The sequence below is a fragment of the Notamacropus eugenii genome, chromosome 1, assembly GCF_028372415.1.
Source record: "Notamacropus eugenii isolate mMacEug1 chromosome 1, mMacEug1.pri_v2, whole genome shotgun sequence".
Classification (NCBI taxonomy): Eukaryota; Metazoa; Chordata; class Mammalia; order Diprotodontia; family Macropodidae; genus Notamacropus; species Notamacropus eugenii.
The window spans coordinates 190,282,468-190,307,626 of NC_092872.1; the positions used below are offsets into that span (position 1 = coordinate 190,282,468).

The 25,159-nt window shown below is 37.5% G+C and overlaps 1 protein-coding gene across 19 annotated transcripts in view; it reads right to left on the reverse strand.

Moving 5' to 3' along the window:
- Positions 1-460: 460 nt before the first annotated feature.
- GPAM (glycerol-3-phosphate acyltransferase, mitochondrial) overlaps positions 461-25,159 on the reverse strand; it is a 90,075-nt gene continuing 65,376 nt past the window's right edge. For all 19 annotated transcript variants that reach the window (XM_072622347.1, XM_072622375.1, XM_072622397.1 and 16 more), the window contains 13 exons: positions 24,244-24,343; positions 23,289-23,501; positions 19,580-19,693; positions 18,425-18,510; positions 17,437-17,555; positions 14,776-14,846; positions 13,804-14,068; positions 12,917-13,059; positions 10,851-10,928; positions 7,722-7,862; positions 6,127-6,316; positions 5,091-5,149; positions 461-4,191 (listed from right to left, as the gene is read on the reverse strand). In XM_072622347.1, coding sequence (XP_072478448.1) covers positions 4,075-4,191; positions 5,091-5,149; positions 6,127-6,316; positions 7,722-7,862; positions 10,851-10,928; positions 12,917-13,059; positions 13,804-14,068; positions 14,776-14,846; positions 17,437-17,555; positions 18,425-18,510; positions 19,580-19,693; positions 23,289-23,501; positions 24,244-24,343 — 1,696 coding nt within the window. In that variant the 3' untranslated portion in view covers positions 461-4,074. The remainder of the gene's footprint in view (positions 4,192-5,090; positions 5,150-6,126; positions 6,317-7,721; positions 7,863-10,850; positions 10,929-12,916; positions 13,060-13,803; positions 14,069-14,775; positions 14,847-17,436; positions 17,556-18,424; positions 18,511-19,579; positions 19,694-23,288; positions 23,502-24,243; positions 24,344-25,159) is intronic.

The following is a 25,159-nucleotide window of genomic DNA, read 5'->3' on the forward strand; positions in this document are numbered from 1 at the left end:
GCGAAGCTGCCTAGAGAGCTACTCCTTTCTATACTGTGCATGCTACATTTATAAATATAAGTAGGATTTGTTTCTGGTAAGAAAATATATATAGCAAAGTGGAAAGACAGCCAGCCTTGGAGTCAGGAAAACCTGGTTGTAAGTCATTTCTGATGCAACGTTACTAGCTATTTGTCTATGGGTATGCTACAACTTCTCAGTGCCACCAGACAACTTGCTGATACTCTAAGTTACAGAGATGCTAACAATCTGTGTTGATGAAGGGACGTTGCACATTGGGAGTTCCCAGTGACAATGAAATCAAATGTCACTCCAAAAACATGCTACGAATTTAATGATTTGTATAAAACTAAGGGGGAATATGAAAAGACTGCCAGTGATGTGCCACTCCCCATCCTACCCATTTTGGAATGAATAACTTTCCCCCTCCCTCTCTCAAAAATAAAGCGCAGTCATGAAATACATTGTGATTTTGTATTTATTATAATAAAACTACATTTCTGTGCTTCTGACATGACATTTAACAGGCATAGAAATTAGCTAACATTTCCAAACTGGTTTAGTTCACAGACTCACAGTTATTTTTTTACAACATTTTCTATCAATATTTTTTACAATATTAATTTGTTGTTTTTATATACAGAAACAGGCAAGTAGTTTAAAAACTGCCATCAAGGCATTTTAGAGTTCAAGATATTAGAACAAGGTCAAAAATTTCTCTTTCAAAATATAATCATTATTTTCTATTAAACTAAAATGCAAGTTACCAAGTCTCCAGTACCTAAGAAGAACCAAACTGATTTTTACATTCTAACTCTTTCAAACTAGACTCAGTAAAAATCAATGGACAGGTTCCATCCTATCTCAATTCTAGACTTATTTGTTTACATCAGTCTGCATTCAGCCATGCCAATAATGACTTGTAGGTCCTCATTATGAACATAACCATTTGCCCCAAATCAGAGCAATGGCTTTGTGCTTTCAGTAGAGATCCAAGATCTTTGAGATGAACCAGCCTTGAGGCTAATCCTCCAAAAGAAAAGGTTCTCACTTTAGCAACACAACATTACAATAATTTCCTGTGTTTATTAACTCCAAGGGAATACAAATTTATGTGTGTGTGTGTGTGTGTGTGTGTGTAGTCACATACACGCCCATTATATGCAACATGATCACATAAAATGCATGCAAGTTACTTTTTGCTTCAGTGTCATTTCATCTTAAAGCACTGACTTTTTTTAGTGTCTAAAATATACAGTAAAATTTTCCAAACTTCAAATTAAATTCACAGTAATCCAGATTTAGACAGTATTCTCCTCACACATCTCAACTCCATTCCAAAATCTATAAAGTACTTTCTGTTCTAGTTCAACAGATTTCATTCTGTTGGAGGTGGGGGTTTTTTTTGTTGTTTTTAAGAAGGAAAAAAAGTAATTCTTTCCCAGTTAGCCTGAATTACACAGGACACTATCATTAAGAAGAGCAAAGTTTCGCATTACTTGATCTGTCCTTCATTCAGTCTTCCCCTGGAGGACATGCACTTGGGATTGACATAAGCGCATGCGGCATAGTAAACCATAAAGTATTTACAAGCACCTAGTTTGTTTAGCCTTAAATGGAAGCCACCAGTTTTAAGAAAATATTACACAGAAAATATCTCTGTTAGCAAAGAGTATGCTTTGGCTACAGTTGAGTGGGATGGAACTCTGTCTTTTACCGTTTCACTACAAATAAACTAAATGTATTCCAGTAACTAAAGCACTGAATAGTGCATTATTCTAAAACTATCTCTGGTGTCTGAATCTCTGAATTAGTGTACTTTGGTTGAATTTTCTTCCTTAAAAAAAGTTTTCAAAGCACCTGTTAATAACAAAAAGCATGCATAATTATGTTCACAGTGAGTTAGTTAAGTGGTAAGATCATTCGTTTCACTTTCCAAAGCATTTGACTGGACTTCTAAGAAAAGACATGGGGGCTAATGGTAAGGGGTGGGGATGGGAGATGGGGTGGGGGAGTACAGATGGGATCTAAAATTATCAATGGGAAACAAAAAGAGAAGTTATTATTCATTTCTCAAAGCAAGCTTAGGTTATACACAGCAGATCCTGGCTGAAGGGATTGCGCAGTGGACCTTCGCACATCAGCTTATCAGCAAACTACAACAGAGTTGGGAAAGTCTTGAACTGAAATTTGGGGAATTAAAAAAAAAAGCACAGAGTTCACTGGGTTTCTCCAAATCCCCTAAAATGAATTTAACATAAAAAAAGGCATATTTCCCAAGATAAACCAAAACTAAGAAAAAAAAAGGAAATTTTCCTAAGTATTTCTTCCTAACTAATGTAAATGTGTTCATTTCTTGCTAGCCTGGCTAACAAATTGGATGATTAAAACATGAATTTCATCATCACGCCACCCCCAACCCCCCCCAAGAACAGTGGTTTGGAACACAAGAGGACCTGAAAGGAGGTGCAAAAACTGCAGATTAGTTTACTATCAAAATAACCATTTGCTTAGTTTTCCAGAAAGCATTATTAGAGAATAAGTTGTCATTTAACTTGGAATTTGATTCTTATTACAGCATCACTGCAGGGCATTTTAAGAGAAAAGTTTTGTACACAGTTAGTTAGTAACATGTATCCAAAAATCCCTGATCTTTCAAGAGATACTATTAAATAGTGTTTAAAACTGAAGTCAATATTAACAAGTCTTGGTAATTTTACATTAGATTTAAAGACAATAACCTACATTCATTAGGAAAAAAATTCTTAATTTCATAATACCATGGATGAGTAGCAAGCCATTACAAAACATTTTAATGTCACATTATCCTTAAGGGAACATAAACATTAGTGCAATTAACCTACACTTATGCTGTCTGCTAACAAAATGGCACGTGCCCATTACACACAGATAACCTTTCATAATTATTTGCCACTGTGTGGCATAACATTTAACATGACAGGTTTTGGCATGTAATTTCCCTGTAATTTTACGGAACCATGGGTTTTTCACAGAGCCAAATGTTGTCCACCATATAGCAGCAGCCCTCCAGCCACAGCACTGTAGGCTCAGATCTCTTCACCTGAAAAAAAGTCAAGCTAACCTATCCATTGCTGGCTAGGAGCCTTTCAAGAAGCACTGAGATGCTCCTGAAATAAGTCCATTCTGGACAATCCAGAAGGTGGCAATTTCCTTCATACTTCAGAAAGAAGTAAAGAGACACGATGCTGTGAAAGGTGCATACCTCACGAAGAGGAATATAAAACAGGAGGTCCTGAATACTAGCTGAATGAGCAGTTGTATGCTATGGTCAATAAAGACTCAATGGCACTTTTTGCAAAAGTGGAAGACACTTGGCCAGGTCCTTTGGAACTCTGCCTGCTTGGTTCGTTCCCTGCCAGATTATTTAGAGGGATTTTAATTTTTTGACTTAAGCTATTATTTCATTTCATGCAGCTCTAAAACATCTTCTATATCAGACCCCAAAGAAAACAACATTGATTCCAGGCTACAGTGTGCATTAGCCCATTCAGTTTTTAAAGAGCTTTCAAATAAAAGGTGCATATATGAAAAATTATATTACTCTATGTTTTTAAAGATAGTAAAAAAGTCAGTGAATTGGATGATTTTAACTTATTTTTAAAAGCACTAAAATCCTGGTGGATTTGCTGAAAGCACTAAGTTTTCTAAACAAGCTTGGGGCTTTTGCTTATCAATACATTTTTGCAAAAGTCATAGTAATTAGACCTTTAAAGTAGTTATTTAAAATGTAGCTATTCAATAAAATCCAAAATAATTTACTGAGATTTCACTTTTAAATCTACTAATTTTGATTTGCAAATTGAGGGTAAATCCAAGTGTTAACTGTAGGTTACAATATTACCGCAGAATTAGGATTATAACAAATCCATGGAGGGAAGAAGGCACTTGTCTTCCAGTGGATCCAGTCAGATAAGGTCCTGCCACATAATGGCACCTCCAACTGTTGGGCCAGTGAAATCCTGGAGACTGTGCTGGCCTCACCGCTCTCCACCCCCTGTATTTTTCTCTTCAGGCAAAGGTGCTATCATTCTTCTACAGTACAACAAAGCTTAAAATATATTCCAGTAGTTTCTGCCGGTTACACTGAGGTAGGAAAGTGCTGCCTAGTTCCAAAACTGATATTCTCTTTTGTTTTGTCTCCTTGAAAACCTAAGAGAAAAGCAAACAGGTCATGTTATTTTCTAATTTTATATCTCTGTTCCACTCTGGTCTTCCACCTACCATGGGACTTGGTCACTTCAACAACCACAAAGATATCGAAGGTAAAGGAGATGTGAATCCCTGCTTTAAATAATAAGTTTTCTACTAGTCTATTATTTTGATTAAATTCAAATGAATTTATTAGCTCTCTATTATGGTAAAATATTGTGCTAGGTGCTAGGATACAAAAATGGAAAATAACATTCCCAAGGAGCTTCCTTCCATTTTACATGTACAAGTATAGAGTATAATACAAAGTAGAATATGATAGGCAAAAGAAGAGAGCCAGAAAAAAAATATCCCAAGAAAATTTGAGCAAGCAAAGAACACTTTTAACTGTGGGTGAATAACCTTCAGAATACAGCCTTGAAAACAGTGGCTTAAAATCAGTAGTTTCAAAAACTTCCCACCATCAGTCAGTCCTGCCATCCCTTAACCCTCACTGATTACACATAACAGTGAATGGCAGCAAGTCAAAGGTAAGGCCACATGGTAATACTTAATAGAAATAGCCATAATCACATTTTAAAAGTAAATGTAAAAGCCAAATGCAATTGCTAATTTAGCCAATTTTTTGTGTGGTGCTGAAGACACAGGGCATTGTTATTTACAAAGAAGCCTCAGAAAGAGCATTTGAAAAGAGCAAGATTGTGAGCCAGAAATATTCTATAAAATAGTCCTTATCCTCCACCATCCACTGTCTCTGTCTCCCTGAAAAAAACACATATACACACCACCCTCAGCCCCCAGCCCCAAATACTGCAGGGGAGCTCAAGTTGTGATTACACCTAAATACATATGGAATGAAACCGAAGTAAATTTCTGCAGTATCTGAAATGGATACCTACCCCAATATCCTTAAAGATCTTCACTGCATTCTTCACAAGGCAGTATGTAGCACTCTCAGCTGTACAGAAAGGGAATGAAGATATTGATGTTAAGATGGGAAACGTGGCATCATTAGATTGTCAGTGTGATGGAAGGGAAAGAGCCCTAGCCTGGTGTGGAGAAACTGAGGAAGATTCTCCTCAGCCCCTTGCATGACCACCACATGACCTAACATAAGGAATGTAACTTAAAGTTGATATGTTTCACTGGGAGTGCCAGCGGAAGCAGAAGAATTAATGAAGCATGCAGCCAGGGCAAAGGGACCCTTATCTTAAGAGTCATAAAACTCCTTAAGGGAGGAGGTGTCTGTGTTCAAGGACCCAGACAGTCCTTGGGCACACACATCAAAGTCAACAACTGGAACTTTTGGCTAGAGTGCCTTCTTTGTTCTAATGGTTCTCTTTTCCCTGAAGTTATATGTATAAAGGGACTGAGTGAGAGATGGATCTTTGGAAGTCATCTGCTGCAGAAGTGGGGACGCCCATTTCTTCTCTCCCAGCCAAGACCTTTGCCAACTGCTCCCCCCTTTCAGCCTCCCCAGTTGTGCCAGACTTGGCTGGTGACATATACTTCTTTTTCTATTCTGTCTTAACTATTATCTTTTGTTTATACAAATATACTTGCTAACTTGTACTATTTGTAGTAATAAAACTTAATTGCTTATTAAGCTTGTTTTAGTGTGTCATTTTATCTTAAGATCCAAACCTAAAGTAAAAGTACAGTGCAGTCTACATAATCCTTTTCGATTACACCTGGGGATGATAAGAGCTCTGGGTCAAGCTCTGCCACTGTTGTCATCTTTCTTGACCAATACATGCCTCTTTCTTTGGGATTCAAGTTTCTCATCTGTTAAATGCATGTGTTGGGGTAGATGTCTCTAAGGTCTATCTCCAACTCCAACAGCCTAAAATCACATTCACAAATCAAAGTATAAAAGTTATTTTCCCCATTTCTATCACCAACTTCACCCTCTCTCAAGAAAATGACTTAACTTACCATATACAGCAACATTCCTTTCTGTTCTAGTTATTAAGTATTTGTGTAACTTCTGCAGATACTCTGGTTCTGAGATAGGGCCACTGAAGTTATGAATGAAGATGGCAGCTGAGCTATACGCCTCTAACAAAGGCCCAAGGAGCCTTTGCAAGAAAGTGAGGAATTGCTGGTGTTCTTTGGACTGGCTCACCTGGAAAGTACAATAGGAAAAGTTATCATTTTTTTAAAAAGTAAACCATCTCAGAGGAATACTCTTTGGATAACTATTTAAAACAGTCACTCAAAAATAGACTGAATCTAGAAAGAGCAAGCCATATTATTTATCACTTTAAAAAAAGGTATTTTTGTACACACAGACACTTACTAAAAATCAGCAGCACTGAAGTAGGACACTCTAAACATCAATAACTAGAAACAACAACATCTTTGAGTCAAGTACCCAAACAGCGCCAGCAGAGATAGCTATCCAATACGGTGCCTGAGCCAAATTCCAGGACTGACACTTCCATTTCACTACCTCCCCATACTGACCCCTGGGGCCAGTCCTTCTGGGGTTCATATAAGGGAAGAGATGTGAAATCGGTGACTTTTATAAGCAATAAGGACAGGCTGGAGTTCATTAGAAGGGAGCAATCTCCTTGGGTGTGGCCATTTAATTTTTGTCACAGAAACATTGCAAAGCAGAATGTTAAGTATATAACAAATGCTTTAAGAATTGTTTAATGAAAAGAATTAAATTTATTGAAATTCCATCTTTGGGGCACTAAGTCTGTGCAGGGCAATGTTCTAGAGGCTCAGGGAAATTAAGATGACTATGATGTCCTTGCCTTCAAAGAATTTATAATCTTTCTGGACACAAATAAAGAGAAAGCAGAGTGTGGAAGTTCATATGAAATACAAAGTACTATGGGAATTCACAAAACGATCATTTATGCCTGGGCGGGGGGGAGAACTTCACCTAACCTAGGCAGAAATCACATGCACACGCATGCACACACACACACACACACACACACCTATGTTTCATATTTGGCACATTTACAGAGAGTTGACAAACCCTACTATAAACTAAACCACACTGACCAGTTAATGCTACGCATAAGGATGTCTCTTTATTTCTCTCTGTATCTTTTTTTATCTCTATTTCTATCTCAGTATGGGGAAGCAGTGAAATGGAATTTGGCTTAGGCACCATATTGCCTCTGCCAGCACCCTTTGGGTACTTGACTTAAAGATACTGTTATCTCTAGTTATTAAATTTTAGGGTGTCCTACCTCAGTGCTGATTATTTCTATACAAAAATGCCTTACCTTTTTTGAAAGTGATAAATAATACGGTTTGTCCTTTCTAGATTCAGCCTGTTTCTGAGTAGCTGTCTTAAATATCTCTATTAAGTACCGCCCCCCCCCCGCCCTCTCTCTCTCTCTCTCTCTCTCTCACACACACACACACACACACACACACACACACACCTTCCATCGACAAAAACATCCTATGCACATATTAACCTTTCTGATTTTTCTAACCCTTCCTTCCTTTACACTAACAAACCAATATCATGCTGCCACAGACTCCAAAATTTCATGCAAAAATACCTTCAGGTAGCAATCTCTCTGCTCTTCCCCAAAATCACTATCCTCATCTTCTTCATCGCTTCTCCAAGACAAAGGCTCCGGAAGTTTCTTGTCCCAGGGCTGTTCAGTGAGACCAGGGCTAATGTCTTCTTGATCATCTTGCTAAATTGAGAAGATTGTAACAGTCAAATAGATCACTAATTAAGCACAGACATACAATACAGAAAAAAAGAAAAGATTTAAGATTTGAGTCAATTAAATCAATTGACACCTACAGGTTGCTTGGTCCTTTCTGAACCCTTCTCTGGTTCAGGCTACAAATCTCTCTATGCATCTCTTCTAGCTACTGTCCAGTTTCCCTAAAATTCCTATGAAACATTAACCAAAGTAATCAAATTGCTTGCCTACACTCACCCTAACATCCCTATCAATTCTACCATGGAGAACTGCAATTAAAATCAAAATCAGTCAGTCAACAGGTCAGCAAGCATTTATTAAGCACTACGATGTACCCATCAGGAATGTGCCCGCTAAAGAAAGGAGATACAAAGCAAGGTAAAAGACTCTCAAGGAGATCCCAGTCTAATAGGCCAGACAACAAGCAAACAACTACATATAAACTATAAACAGGAGAAACTGGAGAAAATCAGCAGAGGGAAGGCACTAGAAAGCAGAGAGTGGGATTGCAGCTGGGACTCAAAGGAAGCCTGGAGGCAGAGAAGAGGAAGAAGGAAGAAAACTGTAGGTACAGGCTGCAGCCAGTAAATGGATTTCTTATACAGGGAACAGCAAGGAGGCCAGAGTCGCTGAATCCAAGAGTACATGGGGGTGGGAGGTGGGAGGTAATAAAGGGCTGTGAAAGCCAAATTTTGTACTTGATCCTCAAGATGACAGGGAATTGAACAGTGTGGCACATGGCAGGACTTGTATTTTAGGAAGATCTATTTGATATGGGACAACAGCTACCAAGAATGGATTAAGTGAGGAGGCACAGGCATGTTTGTAAGCAATAGGGAAGCAGACAGCATGCAGAGAGATATTAAAAATAAGTGAGAGTGGGGATAATAGAGGGGATAATCTGCTGGAAAAGATGGGACTGAAGGGGGTCTCCTGTGCATGTGAGCCACCTCTTCATGTGAGGCAGGAGTAAAGGAGGAGATAGTAGCAGAAGGGATCTAGGTGATATGAGACAAGGAGGAGGGGAGGAGAGGAGAGGAAGCTCTTGGGGAATAGTGTCAATTTTTTCAGTGAAACATGAAGCAGCTGAGAGGGCAAGGGAGAAGCAATGGGAGGTTTAAGGAAAAATAAAGTTTAGAAAAACTGCCCTGGGATAGAGAATCAATGAGCAAAGTATCAAAGAATTGCATTACCCCAGTGAAAGCCTAGCTGGAAATATGTAACAATTTGTAGTGGACTTAGTCAGGATTGTTTCATTGCTTTCTCTAACTTCATCCATCAGCATGAGTCAGTATGAAGGTAAAAGATGATGGGAATAATCTAAGGATGAGTCTTGGCAAGACAGGTGCAGCTAGAGGATGAGGGGCAAGGGACTTGAGATAAGGAGAGTGTAAAGTTGAACTGGTTCATTAAGGGGTCAAAGTGGAGAATGGAGGAGAAGGCAGCCACCACAGTTTACAACTTGGTAAAGAATTGAAGGGTCAAGGGACCGAAAGATATAGTGAGGCCAAAAACAAGAGAGAAGAAGAAGTGGAATGACAACAAAATGTGATCAGAAAAAGGAATTTCAGAACTCGTTAATATGAAAGTGGTGTATCTGTGGATGGTAAAATCACACACCAACTCAGTGTGGAGTTGAGGTGAGATGGAGGAGTAGGTCACAAAGAAATGAGTTAAGTTGAGGAACTGGGAGGCTAGGATCTTTGAGTGAGTATCAACATGTGTTTTCAAGTCCCATAGTATGAGGACAGGAGTTTGAGATGAGAGGAAGACTGAATCAGATATTAAACACATTGAGGAAAGAAGAGGAATGTCCTTGAGGTCAGTAGATAGTAGCTACCAGAATTTTACTTGCAAGCAGTTAAGAATTAGTTGAACCTTAAGGGAGGAGAGCTTATTTAGTGAAAGAACAATGTATTACACTGCATATGCAGCACATGTGTTGTAAGACCACCATGATATACTCCTTACAACAGAGGTTGTATGTTACAGAATCTATGCATGGAAATCATTGCTACAGATAGCTGTGTGTTCAAAAATGCTACCTGCCAACTCCCACGTTGTCATTCTCCCCTCACCTATGTAAAATCTCCTATGTTCCCTGAACTTTGACATGCAAATCAACCAGGTCTAGGCAGTCACCAAAATCAGGGTTAAAGTATCATACTCTAAGAAGGATACTTTGGAGTATATCTCCCTTCTACTAGAATAGCTCTCCCCTCCCCAGGAGCAGATCTCTCCTTCTCAGAAGCAAATATTCCCTCCCTGAAGGATACCACTCCCAGAGGACCAAGTCTTGCCATTTAAATAAACCACCTGAATGGACCCATTTCTCTGTGCTTTCCAATATAGCACCACCCTTACATGAGTTTTGGTGTATGTTAATATGTAGATGTCTGACTCATATATCAGGTTCCTTTCTCCCATTGGTCACCCCACTCCTTTCTATTACTTGTCAATAAAACTGAACATTAGATGGGCTGCCATTGTTACAACATATTATCCATGGCATTCAAACTCATTAATGGGTTTGTTTTCCTTGATATCTCTGGCTAGCCCACGTGCCTCTCCTTGGACATAAAAACCAAGTCCCCAAACAGGAACTTTCGCTTTTGACAGTCACATCTCTGGTTGGGGCTTGAGCACTGAGAGCCCAGTCTTATAATGCTAGGGTCAAAAAGGGAACCTCTGTCCTCCAAGGACAGATTCCCTTATGCCAGAGGAATGTCACAAAACAGAATGGTGTACGCATGGTATCTTACCTTAGCAAAGTTCTACAGGTCATGAATCACATCAAAGTATCTTTCATACTATGCCCATAATACTGTAGAAATTAGTACTAACAATCTAAAGTTATTCCAGGCTAAGATTTTCCCTCTACATAATGCTACTGATAAGGAGATAATGTAGAAAGCAAATGGTAGAGAAGATAAAGAGCCAGATCCAAAAATAAAGATAAATGGTTCATCTTACCTCTGCTACTACAAGAATGCCATACTGTATAAACCTTCCCACTGTTTCATGACAAATTTGGTAAAATGTCTGGCAAGGCTGAAAAGAAAAATAGTTTACAAGTGAACATTCTGCACATTTTTATCCAAGTGTTTTATCAGGTAGCTAATAAACATTTTTTTAAATGCCACCAGACAAAGCAAATTATAATTTACTCCCAAATCATTTTTTTTCAGAATCATCCCTTTCTGTCTGAATGTCATCTCCAAAAGAAAAAAAGAACGTATCCTGTTTAACTCTTCAGGTTAGCATATCCTGCAGCACCAAGTGTGACTGTGTCCTTACTAAATTAATTTTCTCCCAAACAAACGGATCAGGCTAAAGAGTTGTTTAGAATGAACATATACACTATTTTCTTTTGTATAAGAAAGACCCTCTCCTAGAAAATATGACCTTACACACCACTTACGGATGGTGGAGTGAAACTTCAAAAACTTCCATAAAGGAAAAGAAGAGAGTCGTCTCCAGCCTAGAGAGCACAGCCCTCCACCTCAAACTACACCCAGAAAATCAGGGACCACTACCCAGGGAATGCTCCAGTAGGATCCTCATTATATCTTACAGAAGAAAAGCACGAGAGGATAAAGTATAGTCCAGAACACTCCGTGGCCACCACTGCACCACTGTGGCACAGTCTCACACTGAAGAACACGTATATGTTATGGATTACAAACCACCAAAAGAAAACAAGTCCGGAGGTACTTGTTTGCGTTCACTCTGAAGAACTTGGTACCACACTGATAAAATTAGGCTATTACTACACCTGGAAACAACTTACATCCTGTCAGAAGGTAAAAGTTTAACTTTATTATTCTGATCTTCAGTTTCCTCATTTGTAAAATGCTAGAACGGGACTAGACCATCTCTCTGGTCAAGTCTAGCTCTTATTTATGGTATTATCATCAGTTATCAGGGAAAGTAAAACATTCATTACAAGTCTATCAAGACCAAGACAACATATATAAGCATATGTCCATACACAATGCCTTGCACATATTCATACCTCAAAGTTCTGTAACTTGGAAAACAGTTATTCCTTCCACTGGCACAAATTAAATGCCTCTCTAATTTAGCAGTGTCTGAGAGTTGTTAGGCCAAAAAATTATCACCTTTTCAGTCCATCTAGTGATGAACCTCTCTGAACTTAACTATAATGGTTCTTCTATAAAGTACTTTTCAAACAATCCATCAACAAGCATTTATAAGCCCTTACGTGCAAACACTGTGCTAAGCATTAAAGACACAAAAACAGTTTAAAAAAAATCACTATCCTCAAGGAACTTATTTCTGAGTCAAGAAGACACATACATAGGTACATACAAGATAAATAGCAGACCAAAGTTAAAACTCAAGATGAGTTGCCACTAAGCAATGAAGGGACCAGGAAAGGCTTCTTGTAAAAGGATTTGAACTGAATTTGACAGAAACCAGGGAAATTAAGAGGAGGTAGGTGAGAAGAAAGAATATTCCAGGCACAGGAGATAGACAAGGGAAAGGTACAGGGATAGGAGATGGAATGTCAACTGCAAGGAACAGCAAGTAGGCTAGTTTAGTTGTATCAGAATTCATGTAAGGGAATAAACTCCAACAAGTCTAGAAAAGTATGAATGAGCCAGGTTACATTAATAGAGGATTTTATATTTGATCCAGAAGGTGAGTTCTCATTAGGTTGTATTCAAAGCCCTTCCAGATTGCCAACAGAGTTTGAGGTCTGATGGCATAGCCTTCAAGAACCTACAGTCACCACCAGGCCACAAAAAGGCATTTGATTAAGTTTTTATTAGAGGGCAAATATAATAAAGCCTCGATTGACAAGTCTTATTAATTAAACCTATTATTCTCAAGGCTGTGTACAATGATTATTGTAAACCAACACATATAAGGAATTTTGTTCATGTGTCAAGATGGAAATAAGAACTATAGCATGGGAGAAAAAAAATTAAGAAAGACTGCAATAATCTTTCCAAGAACATTTTCAAGAAAAAGAAATAAATAAGAACAGATGCCATGATTAAATATTCACTTACTAGTGACATGGTGCCTTCATTAGAAAGCAGATAACATAAGCCAGCAGCCTTACGGACAAGCTGCTCCTGGCTTATCATGCCGGGTGATACACCTCCAGCACCCCCAGAGCACCTTTTATTCTGGATGGCATAAAGGCTGCAAGCTAAACAAACAAAAATGAAAATGAAAAACAGGAGCTTGAACTTTCTAAGACAAACTTAGAAAACTAATATAAGATTAACCCATCACCCTAATAATATGACTAAACTGACCAACTGCTTAAGTACGTAAAATAAGGCAGTAACTACAAGCTAATGTTACTGAAGAAAACAGTCTCCATAGAAATACTTATTGAATTTTAAGTTAATCCACACCCCCTCCCCGCCCAGCCTTGCCTTTGTCAGCTCAGTTCCCACTCTCCTCCAGGAAGTCTTCCTTCCCCAACCGCCTCAGTCTACACTGACTTAGACCAGGGGCCCCTTCCAACTCTGATCCTATGAGCTTCCCCTTGCCTGAACTCTGGTTACACATCTTACCTGTATTACGTACACAGGCACTTCATCATATTTTACCATACGCTGTTATTTAAATGTTATAAATGTGTACTTCTGGGTCTGTCTTTACAACAAAAATAAAGCTCTTGGAGGGCATGTTTCCTTCTCTATTTCAATCAGGGCATATTATAGTACTATGTATACAGTAGGTGTTGAATACTTGCTCATTGAATTAGCTGAACACTATGTGAGTTTTTTCTTTTCTGATTTTTTCAGACCAGTTCTAACACAATGAGACAACATCTAATTACGTTATTTGTAATTTGTAACAGAGCCATGAAGCTCTGTTCTGACACTTAAAACTTAAGTCTTCCCCAGTCTTAGTTATTAATCTATGCCAGGGATCTACAAACCCAGAATAGCCTCCATGATGAAGACATGTAGCACCCCATTGCTGTAGAAATTAAGTTCAAAAACAGAAGGAATAGTTGTGCTTGGAGTAATGAAGAATTCATCATTTCGGCTGGTATTGGTAATGGTTACACAGTTTCCCAGAAGCTGTATTGCATGCATGACAACATCTTCTGAATTTCCTGAAAACCCTAGGTCAAAATCCCGAGCTAGCACTTCCTCCTTCATGATGAAAAAGTCTTCTACCAATGTAGAAAGATCAATTCCCTATAGAAACAGAAAAAAGCCTCATCACAATTAAGGCAATGGTCTGGAAAAGTCAAATTGCCAAAAATATTTAAGGAGTGATTTGTTTTTTTGTCATGTTATCCTCATATAAAGTACAACCATTCCTCACCATTAGGACACTTGGAAATAAAGTCAAATGGCATAAAAAAAGAGTCCAGCAAATTTCCATAAATGTAGGTCACAAAGCAGGCAAAATATAAAAAGTGTAGATCACTTACAAGGCCACAGATGGAAAGACCAGTGGCTATTTACATGACATCAGAATTCAGGATATTTAAGGCTAATAAAAGGGGAAACCATTTAAAACAGTCTCTCCTGTTTAAAATACTGTTTTAAAACAGTCTCACCTCTCCAGAGGGTGTTTTCCTCACTTTGGAAACAGAGAAATGTAAATTCAAGTAGCTTCCCAACTATGAACATTAACAATGAATTCTATATAACTTTTTCGGTACTAAGCATTTATCATACACAAAAAGCATCTGATTTTATATTCTGTTCCACATGCACACTGTGCATTTCTCCAACAAGACCAAACTTGTTGGGGACCCAGAACTTGTCTTACTCTTATCTTTCATATTGCACAGCCCCTAACATGGGGCTGAATACAAAGCAGATGTTCAACTGAATATGTTAATTGGTGACATACTCTAACAAATATTTTATAACGTATAAAACACCAGACTTACCTGCCGGTGTCTATAGAGTAATAAACAGGCCACTATGTGTGTTGACATAACAGCACATGACTTGTTAGCAGCTAGAAAATAGGAAAAAAAAAGGCGTAAGCTTTCTAACATAACTCAGAAAACATTTGCTGTTGTTCAGTTGTGCCCAACTCTTCCAGACTCCCTATCTGTCCATGGGGTTTCTTTAGGCAAGGATACTGAAGTGGTTGCCATTTCTTTCTTCAGTGGATCTTTCTGTCAGGAAATAAGAGGTTAAGTGATTTGCCTAGGGTCACAGAGTTAGGAAGTGTCTCAAGCTACATTTGAACTAAGGTCTTCTTAACTCCAGGTCCAGTGATCTCTCCACTGAGCCAACAGCTACCTCTTAACTTAGAAAACTTCTATGCCTTAAATTAAAAAAAGGATAATAAACAAGCAATTGGCAAATTTATTATTAAGTCTATCGCTGACACGTTCTGTGTGTACACTGGAGTCTAGCTATAAAATACTCTTCAGTATAGAGAAGGGTTGAGTATGTGGCAGATCCAATATAGACTCCCATTAACAGAGTTTGGATTTATTTTCCCCCCAATATAATCCAAAATTGAAGGACAGTTTCATCAAGAAAGGAGTCCCACAGGACTTCGTACTCCTGTCACATAGGTCTAATGTTCTAATTTGGAACATATTTATGTCCTTGTATTTCCTCACTTTGTAGACTATAAATTCCTTGAGTCCTGATGCCATCCAATGTCTCCTTTTATCTCCTATAGGTTTAAGAAAGTGTGGAGTACATGGTTAGTACTTATTAAATGAATGACAATAATCCACTTGTATACAGCAGTCTACAAAGCATTTTCCTAATAGCTCTATGGGATAACCTCTAGACTTCAGTTTCCTCAGGAAAATGGGGATAATACTCTTTAAACTGGTTAGATACTGTGGTCTTCACTAGAAATTAGTTGAACTGAGACTTCAACTTAGGTCTTTGGATCCCAATTCCAGTGCTCTTTCCAATAGCCCATACTGTCCCTCCAAAATCATCAGTACAGGAAGAGGGTTTACTGGAGGTTAATCCTTCATACAGTATGACCTGCCCCAGACTCTCCTCTATTTCATTTATACCTCCATGTCTTCACCATTCTTCCAGGTATAGCCTGCTGTTGAAATCGGTCTCAGCATATTACTGTAGTTCATAAAAGAACATTTAGAGCAATATGCAAAAACACAAATTACAACTCAAACAGGTAAATGAAGATGAAAGAATGGGGAATAAGGACACTATCCAAAAGTGTTTAAGATGTCAAGTGGATCAAACTAACAGTCTTCACCTATATTAAAACAGTGGCAGACCAGAAGTTTATAACATACCCAGTAACCAATTTTTTGACTGTTTTCTTGAACATATCTATTTGCAAATTTCTTTTAAACTACTAGGTCCTTTCCATTCTTTCCCAAACCATAGTTATACCTTAATAAGAAGCAATGTTACTAGCATTATGAAGAAGTTAGTTTTTAAATTCTCAAGTTTCTACTCATCATCATTTTCGTTATGTATATTAATTTAAAGGCTCCATCAAAAGCAGTAAAAAAAAAGTACAATGTAGCTGGGAAAACTAGAAGAAAGATTAGACTTTGCATCCTAAACCAGGAAAAACATCTGCTACTAAAAACACACAGGTCACCCAACTAAAGGAAAGGAAGAAATTTCCCACATAGATATATCTATCATTATCTTTTTGTACATAAATAATAATTGAGTAGACAATGCTGTAAACACACTGGAGTCTTTTGGTGACACTGCTCCATATGGGGAGGCCCATGACCCAGTAGGCTATCCTCAAGCCATCCCAAATCCATCCCCCAATTATTCCTCTGCTCTTCTAATGTGCTCAGAGTACAGCTCAAATTTGTATATCATTTTGCCCTCAGGAAAGAATTTGCTTTCCTGCGTCAAATAAACAGAAGAGAAGGTAAATATCCTTCAAGGCTACTGCCTCAGTCAGCATCAGGCCATTCAACTAGGTATAATAATTCATTAGAAGCATAACTGATTAGCCAGTTGGTGACTGAGAATTCAGTCAGCTAGTGATGTTGGCAGAAAGAGAGAAAGGAGTTTCTTATGACTGTATTTTTATGTGTCTAATAATTTTCCGAAGCCTTTTTGCACAAAATACTTGCACAGAGCCCTTATGATCGTCTTAAGCATGTTTCCCTATAATAAAATCTTTAATGTCAAGTAGATCTAAAAGCTTCAGGGCTCAAGCAAAGTCTGCAGATAAGAGAAGTAGTCTATAGGACTAAGCCCACACTAAGCCCTCATTTCACTTTTACTCCAAGTAGGATGTTTTCAGGAAAAACTGAATGTGAAGAAAAATATTACATTTTTAACACTCATTATAATTCATAGAAGAGGCTCAGACACTAAATTTATCAAGCTAGAGATAGTTCATGATGTAGCTAGTTGGATATCTGAAGTAAATCTACCTTAATAGATGTATATGGTAATCTGTATGTATAATGCAAATTTATAGAGGGGACATGAAAACAATTACTAACATCAAAAAAGAGTTCCAAAAACACATACAGAAACACGACTCCAAGTAAGCCAGATTAAATAATTAAGCTTTAAAATAAAGCAAAACACAATTCAGTTTCAAATGCTCTGATATTTTCACTTACTAAACATAATGTGCTCAGCAAGATTTGCTATTAACTTCCTCCTGAATGGCTCATCATTTACATTTCTGGATTCATTAACTGTAGCTTCTCTACCTTCATCAGCTGCAGCATCATTAGGTCTGGAGAAAAAAATTTCAGTATATATTTTAAAATGAATATTTAATGAGTCACAACTTTAAAAAAATAAAGTTTTATTTAAGTCTTTTGTTTTTCTATCAGTCATGACTGCACATGCCATCAGCTCCTAGCATTTAACCCACCCCTTGTTACTTAAAAGTTAAGCAAAAGCAACTCATAAAGTGACCCTAACTGACAGCGTATGAAATTCCCACCTTCTTACAAGCAAGTTAGAAGAGTTCATTTGTCTTATACATACCACTAGAGCAAGAAATAAAATGCACTTTAAGTGAAAAGGCAGGCTAAGTCAACAACCCTATGGATAATTGCTTCCAAATTTCTCCATTCCTAAAAACAAGATGCTCTTCTGCATTAAGGAATCTAGCTTTCAAGATTATATCCAAGAAACATTTGTATTTGCACTATCATTACGTGTCATTCCTCCCCGTGACACATCATCCAACAAGGAGCACACCGTAACAATCTCGTTCAAACATTTCCGAGTCAACAACTCTGACAATGCTCCTAAAGCAAGACTTTATTCAACTGCTCTGATGAAAACTTCTGTGAAATTAAAACAGCAAGATTCTATTACAAACTGAATTACATATAATATGTAAAACCTATTACTAGAACTAATTTAAACAACATCAGACATAATGCTCACATATCCATTTACAGATAATTCATAGATGGTAATTGCACCCTTAGTTCAAGAACATATTCTAGAAATAATAAAACATTTGCAACAAGATGAAAATGAGGCCATCAGAAAAATTACAAGGGAAAGACAATGAAAAAACTTGTAAACTTTGTCTAAGTTATTTTCATTTTTAAGTTAATAATAAACCAAATATTTTGAAAACTTTACCTTGAAGGAAGTATAGCTGGTAACAAAGCTTGCTCCAAGGAAAGTGGGTCAGGCACAGGTTTCTGACTTTGACTCTCTAAGTATTCCTGTAAAATTACACCATGATAATTCACTCTCATTTCAGTATCTAATTTTTGTCTTTAGAAAACAAGTTATAAGTTAAGAAAAGGATAGTTTTTCAAAGAACCACTCAGCATAATGAGAAATATACCTATCTAATCTTCCAAAGAACAATAATGGGACAAATTTAAATACAAAACTAAATGCAAACTAAAATTTTATTCACTCACTGACTTCTTAGCCTTTTGACTATGAAAACCTTTGAATGTCTAAAAATTTCATGTAACTCCAAGTGATATTACTTGTGGTATTGGTTTCCACTTATTGAGAAACTATAAAATAACAATGGCTGGTGCAAATTTGGATTCACGAACTCCTCACACTACCCTCACACCCTCAATGATTTGGAGCCCATTGGTTAGGAACCACTGTCTTAAGACATCCTCCAAATCAAACTGGAACTTTTCAGTTAATTCATTTTCCCCACCTGATTATCATCACCTACAGGGAATTTGAATTCCAAATTTTTATTATTAGAAAAGGCATACAGTAAACAGTGATAGCCAGGATAATAACAATTTCACCCAAAGAACTTTGTAGTACAGGACTCACATATACTATAATACAAGATTGCAGAGAATTAATATGCAACCAAATGCAGAAACTATCTTATAAAGGCTCGTAAGTAGCTTAGAAAAGCAGGTAGAGACATGTGCAACAGGACAAAGTTGTGGACAGTCTTAATCATACAAATCTTGAAATACTAAAGATGGGTTATCAGACATGGTTCACTAACATACTCTTATGTAAAAGAAAAAATGGCCATGATGAAAGGGACCCTGCCTCTTGGGTTCCCTCCTCATATCCACTACTTGTCTCTCATTCCCATTTCCAGTCTTAGGACAACAGAACTGATGAGCACTCTAACCCAATCTCCTCATTTTACACATGAAGAAACTAAGGTCTAAAGAGAGTAAATGACTTGGAGCTGCTCAAAATCACATGGTTAGTAGAAAAGCCATAAGTGGAATCAAGATGTCCTGACTCTCAGGCTAGTACTTCTTCTTGCATGGTACCTCGATGCTTCTCACTCACCTTCAAGGAGAATGGTTGTGCAAAGTCCACTCTGACACAGCCAAAGTTTTTACGCAACATTCGACAGACTCCCCTTGCCACACTCCACAAACTTTCATTCTTCTTAGGTTTACCCTGACAAATAATCAAAAATAAGTCAAGGAAAAAAAAAAGAAAATTTGGCAAAAAAAAAAAAAAAAGCCCTTAAAACAAATTATTTGTCTGACCAAAGTAGCAACTTTGTTTACGGAAGTCAGAAGGGCAGAAAATAAAATGAACAAGTTTAATCACATAAAATTAAGGATTTGCATGAACAAATCCAATGCAACAAAGATCAGAAGGAAAACAGTGAACTGGGGGAGAAATTCTTTACAGCAAGTTACTCTGATAAAGATCTGTTTCAAGAAAGATATATAGGAAAGAGATTCAAATTTATAAGACTAAGAGCAACATTCCCCAATTAATCAATGGTCAAAGTTATTATAAGCTGGCATTTGTTAGAGGAAAAAACCCAAGCCACTGACAGTCATGGGAAAAAATGTTACGGCTAATAATTAGATAAACTAAAATTGAAAGCAACGCTGAGAGTGCTCCCCCTCACACCTATTAGACTAGCAAAATGGACAAAAAAGTTAAATGGCAAGTGTTGGAGAGGCTGGAGAAAGACAGGCACAGCTGATGAGCAGTAAATTACTCCAGTTATTCTGGAAAGCAATTTGGAACTATAACCACCAAATTTACTAAACTGTGCATACCTTTTGATGCAGGTTTTAGCCATATATATTTATAGCAGTTTTTTGTAGTGGAAAACCAAGAAGATGCCCATCAATTGAGGCATGGCTTAATAAATTATGGTATATGAATGTAATGTAAGATGTTGTACTATACAAAACAATGTAATAGAGGATTTCAGAAATATGGAAAGGAAGACTTGCATGAAATGATGTAAGGTTAAATAAGTAAAACAAGAACAATTTATACAATAATAGCAACACTGTAAAAACAACCAATTTTGAATAGCAAACTCTGTTCAACACAAAGATCAATCATAATTCTAAAAGACTGATAAAGAATGCTACCCACCTTTTCACAAGAGATGATGGACTAAAGATACAGACTGAGATATATTTTTGGACATGACTAACATGGGAATTTATTTAACTTCACTATGCGTATTTGTTACAAGTTCTATTTTTCTCTTCCCCGCCACTCCTCACAGCAGAGGTAGGAGACAGAAAAGCAAGAACTTGATAACTGAAAAAATTTAATTTAAAAAAGCTAACAGTATAACTTTAAAAATATGACCACATGAAGAAGAACCTACAAAATATACATTATCTAGAAGCTAGCAGAATATTTTTAACATTAAACTCTTCAGGTGAGTATGAGAGTCTGAATCTGTGATTCCATCAGTATACAGAACTTTCAAAGTAAGAATTCACTGATGCAGTACAGATTTGGCGGGGGCACTAAGAATTGAAGTGACTCCCCTAGTTTCACATACTTTTGTATGTTACACACAGGAATTGAACCCAGGACTTCTTAATTTTACGGCTATCTCAAGTTTTTTGTGATGGACAATAATGGATGGACAATAATCAGACAACTTCTGATGATGAGAAACACAATGTCTGATATTCTATTAAAAATCACATAAAGAAAAAATTTATACATAAATTCAAGCTAGTAAACGAACAATTTCATATAATAGATGAAAAAGAAACTATTCTATATAGTACTCTGATAGGAACTTACATTGTCTTTAGGTAAGCGGCTGTTTATTTATCCTTCAAAGGTGAGCGTTAGTAGTATTTGACCCAGAATCCAAACATACAAAACCTACACTTAGGACCCACCCTGACCCCTGAATGGGGTTTTAACCACTAAATTTCTAAAGTTTCCGAGTCTTCAAATGTGTGATCTGATGTCCTTCACTGACACATCAGAAAACTGGCACCTAACTCAAGATTAGCAATGCTTATAGCCTTAAAACTAAATTAGGGTCAAAGTGAATTCCTAAAGCTGGTATCAATTTCCTTTAGTAGTAGCTTAGTCTCTTTATGCATTCAGAGCTTGTACAGAAAAAACTCCAAATAGAAACAGGAGGTTCTCGTCATCATGCCTGAGACCAACTCCCACTAGAGACAATTCTATATTCAGTCCCTACAGGGCTGCCACTCCAACAGCTAGGGAGGACAGTCAATACAAAATGGAAACCAAGTTTTCCTAGAAGTACTGCTGAATCTGAGAACATTTCTTCTACCACATACTACATCTGCAGCCAGCTTGGAAAGAAACAAACCACATTTTCTAAAATAAAAATTCCATGGGTTCTTTGCCCTCATCTTAGCCTCTTGCAAATCACCTTTTAACTATAACACTCTAAAGAAACTGCTCTCTCAGATGCTGCTAATGATGTCACGTAAGTCTAAAAGTGATTTCTGTCACCGTACTCCCGAAACTCCCAGCTGGACACTGCTGACAGAAGCCACAACTACCCAAACAACCACTTCCTCTTTCTCAAACTGTCAGCAAGCAGTTCATCACTGTCAGTAGGATAAAATACAAATTGCTCAATCTGGCCTTCAAACCCTATAAACAATTAGGTTTCAATCTACCTTTTCATTCTTATTTCTTCTTTGTCACTTCAAATGAAATTATTACATAAAGCACCTTGCAAATCCCAAAGTACTACATTAAATTTCAGCTATCATTATCATTCACTCAAGAGCTAATTGGATACTTACCCAAACAAGACAGTCTCTCCCCCAATTCCATTCAGTCACAAAGCTGCTACCCACGACTGAAATGCACTCTCCCTACATTTCAGAACTGTTCTCTCTTCCCACAAAGCTGCTATCTCCTCCAAGAAGCTTTCCTTCATTCTTTCAATTTTCTTCTCCCCTCCTGTCTCTTCCCAGGTGTTCTGCCCAGGGGAAGGTACATTTCAATGGTCAAAAGCTGCCTTTTCCTTTGGGTTTACCAGCTAGATTTCTTCCTCAAAGACACCCAATTCACTCTGGAGCTCATAGACTGGACAATAGGTCCCTTCCCTCCTAGCACAGAATGAATGTGAATACTAAATAGTAATTGTTTTCCTGAGGGTCTTCCCCTCCCAGTCTGATTTTTTTTTTTTTAAATCAAAGGGGCTATCCCTAGAGTAACTACTTAAAGAGGCATATTCACTGAATGGCCTTTATCTCATGCAAAGTGAGAATATGAAAAGACCTCAACCTAAAAGGGCCAGAGTCTCCCATTGCATCCTGGGTCATCTCCAGTTATCCTGATGAATATCTGACCTCTGGACCAAGATAACTGTGGAGGAGAAAGTGAAGCTGGTGACCTTTCACAGTCCTCTCTCGTGCAAATCAAAGTCAACTGTAAGCCATGTTATCATCTCCTGATGTCATGGTTCTCTTCAAGAACAAAGGGCAAACACAACAATGGTTAGTACTCTTGCCCTTGTCAAATTATCTTATACTTACTCTCTGTATTTATGTTATGAACAAACCTCAAATCTTTATTTCCATAGTGCCTCCTACCCAGTACGTGCTTAATAAATATCTGACTTGCAAAGAGAATGTGCTCAATACTTATTTCGATTGACACCAAAAATACTAACTATATTAAAGCAAGAAAGTGGTAGGGATGGCAAAGTCCTTCTGACTCCCCCACACACAAAAAAATAAAAATCTTCTATTTTTATCCAGTGTTTAAAATACATTCTTACCAATTGTTCACCATTGTAATGACCTTCAATAATCCGCTCATAGGAGATTCCAACAGGGATTATCAAAATGTCAGGAATGGTATTGGTAGAAAGAGTGTCCACCACCACAGACAAGAGGCCTGCCCTAGCATGGGAGGTTTTTCCACTGCGAGAACGTGTTCCTTCCAAAAAGATCTCCAAAAACTGTTGCTGTCGCAGCAATTCTACTATGTGCTAAGGCAAGAGAACAAAACAAAACAGTAAGTCAAAATCATAAAACTCACCATGCTCTTGTTTCTCTCACACCCAAAATGGGTTTTCATGGGTTTCATTTCCTCACTCTCAATGAGGAAACCAAGAGGCACCTGCTCTGCAGCTTAAAGCTTCCAAGATGGCCTGAAACACTGAGAAGTTAAGTAGCTTGCCCAGGTCATACAGCCAGATGTGTCCATTTATAAACGAGGTCTTCCTGATTGCCAAGTCAACCAACCAAGTCTATTCATTATAGTAATCACAATTAATTTATGCAAACTAAAACATTAAAAGAAAAGATTCATATACTACCAGAATATCTTTAAAGGTAATGGCAGAATAACTTGTCCTATACTAGCTTTGGGGGACTACAGGATAACAAAACTCACATTTAATATTCCCACTGATGAAGAAAAAGGAATTTTGTTTGGACTGATAATGATCAGCCTGTGGATCTCCCATTACGGAAAGCTCCATTTGGCAATGCAGACTGGCAACTCATCTGTAACTTATAGTCTCAGAGAGTTGACTGGAACAAAGAAACTGCATACTTGCACTACACTAACATTGGAATCACCCAGGTCTTCCTGCCTCCAAGGCAGGTTCTCTATTCTTTCTACCATACTGCCTCTTCCTTCTTAAGTAAAAAATCAAAATTTCTCAAAACAATTTCTAACTTTCTTCTCAGGTAATAACTAACACAGTAGCTTTAGAGAACACATACTCCATGGAGTAAAGCCCTGTAGAGAGTATCTTTTCGTCCATCTGATGTCTCATCTAGCCTTCGGCGTATGAAAAAGCCTCCAAGTTTATGGATCAGTGTACTGTAAAAAAGAAACATCATTTACATGCAGAAAAGACAACTTCATCTCTCAAAACCCAAATCTTTCAAATACTCAGCATTTGGCTATTTCTGCCACTATAAGAATCATATGCATATCTTCTGAGCTATTCTGCCTATAGAAAAAAAAAAGTTCAAGTGTTCCAGTTTCTAAATTTATATCTCATTTTGATAACTTACATTACTCTTCATCAGTCCTTAGATTATTACTGATTATATTAGATGCTCTATTATAATGGGTTCCAAATCAAAGGGGCCTATATATGAGCTTTACCTTCTAAACTCACAATGTGATTTATGCTTAGGCATTTTATGCTATACTTGAATGAATCCCTATGCAAGTTTCTATAAAATACCCATCTGACGTAAGTGCTAGAATGCCTGCCTATGGCATATTTTGCTACAAAACAAATTTTAGCTCTGTCCAGATGAAATCATCACTAATAACACCTGATTTAGAAAAAAAGTTTTCATGTGTCTAACAATCAAAAGTCATAATCTATTTATTTTAATAGTATTGTTCAATTACAGTATCAAGCTATTAAGCCACAAGCTAATGGGGCAGCTAGGTGAGCAGTGGATAGAGTAACAGGCCTGGCGTCAGAGAGACCTGAATTCAAATCAGAACTCAAATACCAACTAGTTGTGTGACCTTGGGGGCAAGTCACTTAACCCATCTGCCTCAGTTTCCTCATATGTAAAATGGGGATACTAACAGCACCAACTTGCTCAGGCTGTCGTGAGCATCCAATGAGATAACAACTGTAAAACACTTAGCATGGTGCCTGGTACATAGTAG